Raw genomic sequence first — 11,954 nt, forward strand, 5'->3', positions numbered from 1 at the left:
CAAAGTCGACCATACTTGATATAGGTAAATAGACAAATGAATAATTGAAGTAACTAGTAAGCGCATAACATCCAGCGAGTCTTGGTAGGCCTTGGTAAACGTGCCAAGTCATTAGTCACTAGAACGCAGAACAAAACATTAAAACCAAGGCACAGAAAGGAACTCATTGAACGGTTTGTGACACTGCCTTACTCAAATGAGGTGAAATTCTCCATTTCTATGTTTAACGTAAGTAGTAAGTGTATTTATTAGTAGCCAAGATACATTTCTTTCCGGTTGAGCTCATTTTACTTTCTATTCAATGTGATTTACAGGGTCGGGGTCGTTCATTGGATTTTTGCTGAACTCGACATCTCGAGTTTCTTGGAAGCGGTAAGATGAGTAAGGTTGAGCCGTTCTCATTGCAATGTGGGAATGTTTATGTTTATCCCTGCGAGGCTGGGCTGTGCTCGATTATTGTGGCGTCGCTATCATTCCGTATACTTTCCAACTTTCCAACTCCAACTTTCGTAACGGTGTGCGGGTTCAAAGACCTACATTTCGCGCCTGTTGTGGTGCGAACCTTCCGACGGATGATGTCTTAGCGTTTGGCAATAGCCATGTTGCTGTGACGCGAATCTGTTCCGTTCCAGGGGTCCAGGTGCAGGGTGCTCAATCTGGAATTATCAGCTTGATTTCCAATCGGTTTTAAGCTTATCTAGCCTAGCCTGTAACCACATCCGCAAGCCACTGCCTCAGTGGTCAAATCTTGCCAAGTTCACCCACCGGTCTCCTAGTAGGTCTGCCGGTCAGTTGAGTGATAAGCTTCTGTGTGCCTTTTCTTTCTTGGATTACACGATAAACTGAACCTATAAAGCAACCTCCCATAGCCACCGGGCGGGTTTATTTGTCCAACGTCTGGGTGGAACGTAGGTACCAGTCCAAGAAGACTGCTTTCTCCGTGGTACAGGTTTATATAAATGGATACTTTTTCCCAACGTGTTTAGTAAACATCTTTTGCAGGGCAGTAATCCAGCAAGATGCGCGCAGGACTCATAGTGGTGGCCCTGATGGCCCTGACGGCCACCGGAGTGAACGGTAAGTGGTTCGGAGTTGTTTGTTTTGCCTTCTGTCCGATAATACTTCCGCTTTTTTTGGCCAACAGAGGTCGCGGGACAAAACATCATCCTGGACGCGATCATGCGGCGGATTTTGGAGAACATCCGTGAACTGCTGCGCACTGGCAACCCGGAAACCGGCTTCCCTGTGATGGCCCCGTACAACAATCCCAACCTCTTTATCAACACGAGTTTCGGTGGGCTACTGGAGTAAGCAAAAGGATTGTGCAGCTAGGTAGAACCGCTGGACCTCGTACTCTAACCCATGTCGTTCGATTGTTTCGTCCCGCAGCTTCGATGCACGCTTCACGCCGATGAACATTATCGGTCTGGACACGTTCGACGGTCGGCTGCAGGTCGAGTTGACCACCCTGCGATTCCCGTTCGAGCTCCGGTTTACGGAACTGACCGCGAGCGGTTTCTATGACGCCAATGGCAGCCTTTGGGGACTGATCCCTATCTTCGGCATCGGCAATTTCCAGGTGCGGCCGCGTGGTGTCCTTGCGACCGGCTTTGCCACGATCACCGATAACGGCCAAGGGTTCCTGAAGTTGGCCGACTTCTCAATCACCCTGCAAATGGACGGGCTAGAGAGCAACATTCAGGGTCTCCTGCTCGGTGGCGAACTGTCTAACCTGCTTAACGCTGTCATCCAGGACATTGTCCCGTCGGTGCTGCGCAACTTCCCGGATGGTATGACCAACCTGCTGAACGCTCTGGTCGTACCGATCGCTAATCGGTTCCTTGCCACGCGCACGATGGAAGATCTGATGGGATTGCTGTTCCCGTGAGACCAAACAAGAGCTGTGCGCGCATAGGTTAGTTTCGCTTATCAAGAAGGAGACGTAAAACGGTAAATAAATAGCGACCACAATCAGAGTAGAAGCTACGTCGAGTGCACAGACCTCATTCGATGTAACTCCTTGCCACGAACAATTATTTACTCCGATCACACTGTTGAATCGCTGGGAACCTTTCGTCTCACTTGTCCCATCGCTAAGAGTCGTGCCGCTGCAGAGGAAAAAGTCCACACGCGATAATGATCGGCAGCGATAAGATACCAGAAGGCTCAAACAATCGATGAAGTGTGGGACGGTCAAAAGTCGTGAATTATTCACGACTTCCAGTGACGATAATGGCGATGGGGAACATACAGCCAAATGTTTTGATTTTACGACTACAGATACCACAGATTGATCCCAAACTCTCATGAATGTTGTTGACATTGATGCCAGCAACATTGAACTGGTTTGACTTACTTTGAGACTTCCGCTGATGAAGAACTGATTTGTCCTTGTTGTGGATGTTTTGTAAATTATCAAATCCATTGAAGGATGCAATAAACAATCAGAACCACCCTATAGACCCAAGAAAGCGACTGCTTCGTGCGTGCGAAATCAGCTATCACGACTATGACCCCCACGGAAGCCTAATCTCTAGATAAGAAATCGAATTCCAAATCGACCTCAATATGAGGCGCTGTCCACTGCACCGTTCTACTCAATCAAAGTGTGGCCGTCCACAGCCAACGATTTCTCTGCTGGTGACGTTTTAGGTTTGTTGGGTGCTTTTATGTAAAGTGTTTCTTTCATTAACTCAGCCTCAACTCGTTCGTTATGCAGGGTTCCCGTTCAATAGCACACCGGGCCGCTGTTCCGTAGGATGAAGCTAGCCATTTTGTTGGTAGCCGCGGCAGCAGTGTTCAGCAATGGAGCTGTCATAGAGCGACCCCAGTCGGTGGAGGTGGAAGCCGCTCCACGGACAACACTCGACGAAGCGCTGGCCCAGCTGCTGGAAAACGTCCGTCAGTTGCTGCGTACTGGTGACCCAGCTCGTGGCATTCCGGTGCTGGCTCCGCTGCGAACTGATCGCCTTGATGTGGATCTCGCTCTGGGCGGACTGCTTGAGTAAGTTATACGCGCAAGTGCGAAGGATATGAACTGTATGCCACGCGCTCCTCCTGTCGACAGTTTCACGGCGATCCTGCGGAACCTCTTCGTCGACGGCTTGGACCGGTTCCAGGGAACGCTCACTCTGAACGTGATGCTGATGCAATTTTCGTACGACTTCGTCTTCCCGGATATCGTCGCCAACGGCAACTACGACGCCGACGGACGACTGTTCGGTTTGATTCCCGTGTTCGGCTTCGGAAACTTTGCCGTCGCCCCGCGTAATCTGCGCATCCAAGGTACGGCCCTGATACGTCAGCAACCCAGCGGCTATCTGGAGATGCCCGAGCTGAGGGCGAACGTTCGGCTGGACTCTATGACGGTGAGGCTTATCGATTGGATACCACAAATCTGGAACAGGGAATACAAAACGTCATCAAACGGTTACTTTTGTGCTTTAGAACAACTTCGAGGGCCTGCTGCTCGGTGGTGAACTGTCCGATCTGCTCAATGCCGTCATCCAGGATATTGTGCCCTCGGTGCTGGTGAACTTTGCCCCGCTGGTAACGAATATCATCGAACGGGTCGGAATCCCCATTGCCGATTCCATCCTGAACACGATGACCTTGGACGATCTGTTCGATTTGATCCCGCTCAAGAACCAGGTATAGCAAACAGAGGACGGTAGGTAAAAATGGACGTATAATAAGTCTCCAATTCAATCGACAAAAGGGAAACTCAACTCAACTGCAACTCAAAGGTGGACGGGCTTTTAGGGACTTTTTATGAATAAATATTTTACATACACATTTTTACATAAAGCAAAAACGGAAAATTACTAAACTACTTATTTAACCAATCCTTCGTGACGAACGGTGGCACACCTCCCGAGCGTTGCCACTAATCTCTAATATTCTATTCCCCTAACCGATCTTCTCATCCTTGAGCAGTTGTAGTCGTCAATAATCGAATCAAAGCATTACACTGTGGCTGATTTTGTCCTCTTTCCCCTAACTGACGGTGACTGGTCAAACAACTTGCACGCTTCGTAGCGAAACTTGTACACAAGCTCTGTTACTATTGCACTCTACATTGCATGGAAAAGAAATTGATTTTTTGTAAATAACTGAAAATGTGTCACTTTCGTTGCGAGTTCTTTGATGATGTAACCGAATTTCATGCTTTTAATTAAGTTGTAGTTCGGAGTAAGCTGGTCCTGACGACACAAATCCGTGCTTCAATGATAGTTTTAAATTAGCATGTTTAGTGGATCAACTATGAACTAGCATGAGTTTTGTTATGACCAGTTAAAAAACGTATAATTCTTGAAATCGCCCTCAGTCATTATTCCGGAAGGTGGCGGACACATTGATAGCATTATTTTTGCTAAATTGAATGCCAATTAAAATCAAACACACGCCAATGGCTACCCCTTTATCAGTGGCAAGGTCAGATAAGCGGTCCACTGATGCCGGAAACAAACTGCTGGCCGATTTATCGTACGGTTCGGTCCGGCTTGTTTACTGAACAAACAGTGCGAAAGTGCACTGTGGGGTGCGATAACGGACCCCTTGAAATTCGCCCAATGCAACTTGATCGATAAAAGTTCCAACAATTTTCGGTTAATTTTTTTCGGCACAACGGCCCGCGCCAGGGCGGAAGAATGTTTTTATGTCCGAAGTGGTGCCCGCTAAACACGCGGGCTTAGTTTGTGAAGTGCTCTCGGAATAGCCCAGGGTGCCCAGGGATGTGGACTTAACGTCCACTTCAGCGCGCGATACTGGGTCCCGTGTGAAGAGGAATGTTCAACAGCGTGCTATCGGTTAGCGGGCCCGATTGCCCGGTGTGTTTGGGAGCTTCCGTTGATAGTTTTCGCAATCGAGATCTGCACAGGTTACCCTACTGAGCCACAGCCCACAGTTATGTGTGCAGGTGGTGTCATAAAACAAAACACGCTCCCGGCCGGTGGCGTATTTAAACACTTGTTCTTGGGGCTGTAAACTACAGTGCAGCGCGATCGGACATTGAAGGAACCCATCGGGAGCAATCGAACCGCAACCAACCATGAAGTCGTCTGCCCTGCTCGTTTGCGCCCTGCTAATGGCCCTTGGCACGGTGATTGCCGGTGCCGAAGACACTAGCCTCGAAATCGCGGAACGTGACAATAAGCTGAACAAAGCGGTGATCGAGTTCTTGGAGAACCTCCAGAAATCGATGCCATGTGGCATCCCGGATATGGGCATTCCGGTGCTTGCTCCGTTCGAGCTCGATCACATGGAGTTTGACGTCGTTCAGAAAGGACTTAAGTAAGAAGCTACCAAGCGCGTGCCACGCACTCCATCGACCGCTAACACTCCTGTCACTACATAGGTTTAAAACCGAGTTCAACGACATGGTGGTCGACGGATTGGATGACTTCGAAATCAGGAAGATCGACGTGAAGGTGCTAAAGTTGCAGCTGGACTTTGAGTTTTTCTTCAACTCCATTCGCACGAAGGGGAAGTACCAGGTTAAGGGAAAGACCCTCGGGTTCGTTCCATTTCAACGATCGGGACCGTTCAAGTTCAACGTCAACGGTAAGGGTTCCAAACTTAGCGTTGGTTACTACACTGGAGGTCGGCAAATACATTTCCCCATTTTCCGATCGCCAGGCATCACCCTGAAGGGTACGGTAAAGGTGGCGCTCAAAGGGGACAGCCTCCAGATCCGGGATCTGCGCATTACCACGACGATCGAATCGGTGAACTCAAAGCTGAAGAACGTGTTCCATTCGCGACTCCTGACGCTCGCCTTCAACCGTATGGTGGAGGGTGCTGTGCCGGGAATCGTTAACGATAACCAGGTGGCCATCACCGATACGATCGAGAGCAGTGTCAAGCCAGCCCTGAACGAAGTGCTGAGTGAAATATCGCTGCAAGACCTGATCGATGCCGCGTCCGGCGAAGGATCATCTCTACCGGTTACCTGTTAGCATCGCGCCAAACTGTGCCTCGATCTGACCGCCAAATAATGCTGAATCGTATCGATTACTCATTGTTGGAAGACTTGAAACTGTTGGGGAAGTTCTTCAATACATATTTGGTTTCAACCTGGTTCAACTACCTTTCAGTGAGCTTTAGTAGTGCTGCCAATTATTGCCAGTACTCCAGCTGCACCGCAGTTTCCGGAAGCACTTCCGAGAATTGGCTTGCAATAATCGCTGCTCTTCCTTTTCCTCTGTTGGCCTACATCGTGCTCGGTTCATTACGGCGGTGTTTGTTCGCACTTTAAATTGTACTTCCCTAGACCACCGAACAAAGTGGAAGAAAATTGCCAGTTTTATTGTCTGCCCAGCCTCGGATTCCGGCTGCACTTCAGGACGTTCTCGCCGGTTTAGAGCCGGATAAGCATACAGTAACGAACCAAAGCCACCGTGAAATCAGTTTCGGGAAAACATTTATCCCTAAACCACACACACATAAACATATTATGCACTGCTGGGCTTTTCTGGCCACCCGGCTGCTGGGCGGGGAACGGCAAACAATCAAAGGATTACCCGAGGATTGTTGGTTGTGCCAGCAGAGTACCAGCGCAGAGTAATCCGCAGCTGGCCGGCTGCTGCTCTGCTGGTCGATAATAGAGTTGTTGTCCGGGCCCAACCCCGGGACCAGATTGCAGAAGGGAAATGAGGAAAAACGGGAAGCGGACAGGGATAAAGAGCGGCCCAAAGACGGAACATTCGATAATGAGCCATGCGGCTCAAGTGTCCTCGTCGGGCCGAGAGTCCTTTCACAGTGCTGCGAAGGTGCCAATCGCTTTTTCGCACATCGGCCGCCCGCGGTTTAGGTCCCTTCTGCCCGACCTATCCACCGCGGAGCTCGAGGAAATCGTTTCTGGCGACGACCAGCGACACATTCGTGTCCCCGTGTCAGCTGGACCTGCCAAACCTGTCGTGTCCCATTTCCCACGGCATTGTAATGTTTACTGAGTGCCAGCTGATAGGGGTTGTTCCCCGAAACGGGCCGGCTGCAAGGGGCAAACATTGTTGGGGCATAAAACAGCACGAATCAGATCGCGATAACACCGAGGGCAGCCGGACCTCGGGAGCGCCGCTTGATTGATGGCCGGGGACCGTGCGCTTCCGGAGCGGAACCAGTGCCTCTAACCCTACCCTTGTTACGGGGGCCCAAATTACGGAACATGAAAGTGTTCGGCGAGGTAAAAACACGCATAAATTGTTGCCACATCGTTGCCACCAAAATGGAGATCCTAAAACCGTTTCGATCGTTTCGAGATCGTTACAATACCTTTCCCTGGCCCTGGTGTGGCTTCTAGGCGGTCCTTCGGAGAGCGAAAACACGCGAGGCGAGGCGAGGCAGCCCATGAAAAGGACATCCCGCGTGGAAAGCGGTGCTTCGGGGTGCGAGAAAGAAGATCCCAGAACCGATTGGAAACAAAAAAAAACTATATGAAAGAAGATGAATAGCTGGACGCACACCGTCACAATTCGTTTACTGTGCCACCGGGCCGGAACGAGGACCCGAAGTCAACGGCCCGTTTTTCGGGGAAGGATGTCCAACCGGTGGACCCCGAGGAGCAGAAACTTTCACGTGCCCTCACGTGATGTGCCATTTCAAACCAGGACTTTCGTGTCCGACACGGTGTTGTGTGTGTTGGTGTGGTGTAGTGCGCCTCGGATTTGCCCTTTCGCACTCCCCTGATTACGCCGGTGTGCCGCCAACGGGCGTGCTTTCATGTGGAAGGACAACATAATTTCATTTCGCTTCCCGAGGGTCGAGGGCGAGAGGTGCGAGTCTGTTGGCCAACCGGCAGCCCTAATCGTATGCTAAGGATCTCCAAACCGGTTCTGTTCGTGCGAGCGTGTATGTGTGTGTCTGTCTGTGGTCGGCAACAGGAAGTGAGGGATGGCGGCCGGGGGCCAGTTTCGCGAATTCCATCCGCACACGGTAATCACGCGAGCTTTGATCTTTTCGCTTCGACGGCGACGAAGACGCGAATCCGCCGGCGATGGTTGTTAGAATTCTGACTACAGAGAATTCCATCACGAGGTTGGCTAGTTAACCACCACCACCTATCCGACCGTGCGGAAGAGCGAAAGCGACAGAGAGGAGGAGAGAGAGAGAGAAGTTGAAAAAGATCCCATATAACGAGTTCGAGGTGGGGTTTAAAGGACGAACGGAAATTGGGAGCTCCCTCGGCTCACGCTTCCGAAACCGGCGGCTTCCCGGAAGGTGGCCACCCCGTTGGGAGGGTGGGTGGGTGGCCGGACCGAGCAGACGCATGCCGCCAGTACGCAAAACGGGGCCACACGCGCACGCCGTCTGCGGGATGTGGTGCGCATTGCGCATGCCCACGTGTCCGCTGACCGCTACCGAAAACTTTCTGCCGATGATGATGATGCTGATGATTTTCTCGGGAATTTCGCGCGCCAATCGATGGCAGCTGCAGCGGCAGCATCACAGCATCAGGACCTGCGGCTGGCCGGCCGTACAGCATTGCGTTCTGGGGGCTTGGACATTAATTTTATTTACATTATATACACACTGAAAAGCAAGAATGTTGCTCCGACACGCTCTGTTCAGTTTCAAACCGTTTTTCGGTTTTCCGTTTTCTGCTCCGCTTTTGTCAATATCCTTCGGCGGCGGCGCTTGGGCCCCTGCAGAGGACACGCCGCGCGCGCGTTTTGTATCGCTTTCGCTTTCCATGCGTATGTTTGTGGGCAAACAAACACCGACCAGCCGGAAGCCAGCCGCTGTTGTTTACGCTCTTCGGCGGGCCAGCTGCTGGTGGCAGGATACGGACAGCGTAGGAAGTGCGTTGTGACCGTTGTGTGTGTGGATGTTTCATGCAAATTATGCGGTCTGCATTGGTATGGGGGTTTTTCATCACCCTCCTTCTGTGACGCCGTTAAAAAAATCGCAAATCACGAGAGTCATATTACAACAAAAGCGTCTACAAAAGCCGGCATCGCACAATGGGGAATTTGTATGGTAAAGGCGGACATATTTGTTTTTAGGAAGAACCTATGGACTTTTTTCAACGTGGTTTGATTAAATTCAACTTCTTATGTGCAATACACGCGTCCAAGTATATTAAATAAACTTTTTTCGTTGTTTTAAGGTTTTTAAACGTCTTAAGTATGCAATTTGCATTACACCAAAAAAATGATGCACCGGTCGCCGCCGGATGCGATTCCTGGTATTTTGTTTACATTCTCTCTCACCTTTTCGCGCTCACCTTTTCAGTGGCATTTCTTCTCACACTCACGTTTGCTCTCTGCTGCTCACGATTTCATTCACTTCGCTCGCACTCTCCGAAGCTGGCTTGAAGTGGTTGTACGTATCGTATATTTCTGGATTAATTTGAGGTTACGCTGATTTGTAGTAACACAGTTAATTATTTTTGTGCGGTTAATGTCGAAAGTACCGTGGTAAAACCGTGCGTGAATGTAGAAGCTTCAACGGCTATACGGACCGCACTTGAACTCTCCAACCCGAAGGTTATAAACGATACTCACGGACGCTCGCCCGCTCTCTCAAAACAGCATAAAAGTGAGAGACCGGGAACGCAGAACACAGAAAAAGAGAGAGCGCAGAGAAACGAGAGAGAGAGAGAAACTTTTCTCTCTCTCCCTGCGTTCCTAGTCTCTGTTACCAAAACGGGTAGCACCAGAAACATCGCAAAAAGAAGAATCAAGAAGAAGCAGTTTGAGAGACGGAAGAAGCTTCAGGCTCAAAAAAAATTCAATTTCAAATTTCGAGCGGGCAGTTGCGTTTCGTTCGGTCTCGTGCTGTATTTTCGTCGTGCTCCGGTGTGAATCGTCCGCGTAAAATATTGCCGGTGTCCCGCTCACGCTGTTCGTTCGCAGAAAAGTGCGCCCGGCTGTGTCATTTTCAGCACCACGCTCGCACTCGCTTCAACTTCGCGTAATTTGCAGCGACGTTCGATTCGAAGAATTGATCACGCAGTAGCCCCCGGAAGAAAGGGTAAGTTTTCCAACTGAATGGTGAAATACTGGTGGAACCGGCGAATCGAGCTGGAAACTGTGCGACATCATTTTCCCATCGACGGGAAGAGGACTTATTGCGATAGTGTTTGCGTTTCCCCTGCTTTCGCTTGCTGGCTGCGTGAGAAGGTGAGATGAATTTTAAACGACACCCGTCCATCGCCGTTCCGTCGCGCCGTTCCGTAGTTTGCCTGCGAGGGGTGCGATCGAAGCGAATTTCCCGGAACTGGCGCGCGGCCGCCACTGGGAAAGGTGCTTGTTGCGCGTGTGTCCGTGAATCGATCGGGGCGAATGTGCGGTTGATGGATTTCTGGAATTTGAACAATTCGCCGTATTCCAAGGATAACCTTCCGCGGGAACATCCTGGCCGTGTGTGCGTGCGTTTGTGTGCGACATTAACAGATGCGCTCCGTGGTGTGCTGGAAATTATTTGAAAAGGGACTGAAATCGATTAGGTAAACAAGGAATGAACAAATTTGCTGCCAAACTCGTGCAACGTGAGTGAGAAATGGCAATAACGAAAAGGAGGCCATGCGTTCGCTGTTCGGCAAAAAATAAATTCGGCGCCGAAGGAGCGGAGCTCTGTGATCCGACAATCCGTCTCTCGATCTGCTCGTTTGTGGCCAAAAGACACACAAACACACGCGCGACACGCGGGCGCATCTCCTGTTATCACCAATCGACCAAATTGTCCCGGGGGTTCTACAAAACCACTTATGTGTTAAATCATCCAACGTTTGGGCCTGTTAGCGGCCCAATTCCAAAGCCGATCCTTCAACGAGCGTCTGGGTTAACCTATGCGAGGTTTTGATCTTGGTAATACCCCGTTGGTTCCAGTTGAGCGCACTGCTGGATGAGGCATTTTGATGGCGGTCGGCCGAGTCAGTCTGTAGCTTCCCAATAGAATCGTCTGCGGGGAAGAACTTGAAGCACCGACTGATACGATATCGGTGGTGTGGAAATTCCCAAAAAGGTCGTTGAATCATTGTCGCGCCAGCCCGAACGTGACGAATACCTAGATAAAGACGGATTCGCACAAAGTGGCGCAATGTTTGGAACAGCCGATAAGCGCCTCTAATCAATTTCGCACTTCGATTGTGCTTGCTGTTACTCAACGTGGTCATAAATCGTTTGTCCATGACTCAATCATCGCTCCATTTGCGTGCGTTCGCACATGAAAATACCCGTTAAGGAGCCCGGTAACGCCAACTTTGATGGAACAAAAACTCGAACCACTCGTTGACTGAGTCGAAAATAGACCACCGCGTCCCCGGTCTATTCTGGGTGATATTTTGCACGAACGGACGTTATTAGCATTGGGGATTGTATGACCCATTCCTAACCTATCCCAAACCGGTTCATGTACCCCTGTGTCTGTGCAGTTGGGATTCGGCTTCCTGTTGGTGGTCTCTGTTTCTAATGTCCTTTCCTCTCTTCTCTATTTGCCAGACCTGAACGCTGCGGAAAATCGATCGACGGGTTCCGGGAATCGCGACTGCAGTACAATCGGACAATCGCGGGAGCCTCAAAAGCCACCGCGCTAACGTCGGGTGTGGGAATCAACCATAATTGACATCCGCCCGTTTTCCGCTGACAGCAGGCTTCCGAGAGACGGCGGAAGGTGCGAACGGAAGGCGAGCCTTCTGGTGCTGGGTCGGGTGCTGACACGTCCAATTCGGCGCCAAGACGTGTTGCCGACTTGTCCGTTCCCGTCCGGTGTCTATCGTCGTGTATGTGTGCCTGTCTGGCTGGCTGTTCACGGAGCTCGCCCTCCATTCATCAGCAATCGGGCGACTATTTTTCAATCAACGTTCCACAACTCGTGGGCCACCCGGAGTGGCGGCGGCGGCGGCAGGTTGCCCTTGAGGTTGCACAACCCCCCGACCATTTAACTGCCAACGAGAGAGAGACACACACGGAGCGCTAATTAGTGCCGGCAATCGTCGATATTCAATCTGTGGC

General features: G+C 50.6%; 3 protein-coding genes across 3 annotated transcripts; all 3 read left to right on the top strand.

Annotated features, from left to right (window-relative positions):
- The first annotated feature begins 1,019 nt into the window (after positions 1–1,019).
- Positions 1,020–1,888, top strand: LOC131211262 (uncharacterized). Its single transcript, XM_058204667.1, has 3 exons — positions 1,020–1,077; positions 1,145–1,307; positions 1,390–1,888. Exons 1-3 carry the CDS (start codon positions 1,020–1,022, stop codon positions 1,886–1,888), a joined length of 720 nt encoding a protein of 239 aa, XP_058060650.1.
- An 871-nt stretch (positions 1,889–2,759) lies between these two features.
- On the top strand, positions 2,760–3,657 carry LOC131207361 (uncharacterized). Its single transcript, XM_058199972.1, has 3 exons — positions 2,760–3,004; positions 3,068–3,368; positions 3,448–3,657. The coding sequence occupies exons 1-3, from the start codon at positions 2,760–2,762 to the stop codon at positions 3,655–3,657; spliced, it is 756 nt and encodes a 251-aa protein (XP_058055955.1).
- Positions 3,658–5,001: 1,344 nt separating this feature from the next.
- On the top strand, positions 5,002–6,078 carry LOC131209630 (uncharacterized). The gene is made up of 3 exons (XM_058202739.1): positions 5,002–5,292; positions 5,357–5,562; positions 5,638–6,078. Exons 1-3 carry the CDS (start codon positions 5,051–5,053, stop codon positions 5,955–5,957), a joined length of 768 nt encoding a protein of 255 aa, XP_058058722.1. The 5' UTR covers positions 5,002–5,050; the 3' UTR covers positions 5,958–6,078.
- The last annotated feature ends 5,876 nt before the right edge of the window (positions 6,079–11,954 follow it).

This window comes from Anopheles bellator, chromosome 2, assembly GCF_943735745.2.
Source record: "Anopheles bellator chromosome 2, idAnoBellAS_SP24_06.2, whole genome shotgun sequence".
In the NCBI taxonomy this organism is placed as follows: Eukaryota; Metazoa; Arthropoda; class Insecta; order Diptera; family Culicidae; genus Anopheles; species Anopheles bellator.

Excerpts from the sequence above, each read along its gene's own strand:
- LOC131211262 (XM_058204667.1), top strand. The coding sequence starts at position 1,020 with ATGCGCGCAGGACTCATAGTGGTGGCCCTGATGGCCCTGACGGCCACC. Across the intron at positions 1,078-1,144 it reads GACGGCCACCGGAGTGAACG|AGGTCGCGGGACAAAACATC; the intron begins GTAAGTGGTTCG and ends TTTGGCCAACAG. Across the intron at positions 1,308-1,389 it reads AGTTTCGGTGGGCTACTGGA|CTTCGATGCACGCTTCACGC; the intron begins GTAAGCAAAAGG and ends TTCGTCCCGCAG.
- LOC131207361 (XM_058199972.1), top strand. The coding sequence starts at position 2,760 with ATGAAGCTAGCCATTTTGTTGGTAGCCGCGGCAGCAGTGTTCAGCAAT. Across the intron at positions 3,005-3,067 it reads GCTCTGGGCGGACTGCTTGA|TTTCACGGCGATCCTGCGGA; the intron begins GTAAGTTATACG and ends TCCTGTCGACAG. Across the intron at positions 3,369-3,447 it reads TTCGGCTGGACTCTATGACG|AACAACTTCGAGGGCCTGCT; the intron begins GTGAGGCTTATC and ends TTTGTGCTTTAG.
- LOC131209630 (XM_058202739.1), top strand. The coding sequence starts at position 5,051 with ATGAAGTCGTCTGCCCTGCTCGTTTGCGCCCTGCTAATGGCCCTTGGC. Across the intron at positions 5,293-5,356 it reads GTCGTTCAGAAAGGACTTAA|GTTTAAAACCGAGTTCAACG; the intron begins GTAAGAAGCTAC and ends GTCACTACATAG. Across the intron at positions 5,563-5,637 it reads GTTCAAGTTCAACGTCAACG|GCATCACCCTGAAGGGTACG; the intron begins GTAAGGGTTCCA and ends TCCGATCGCCAG.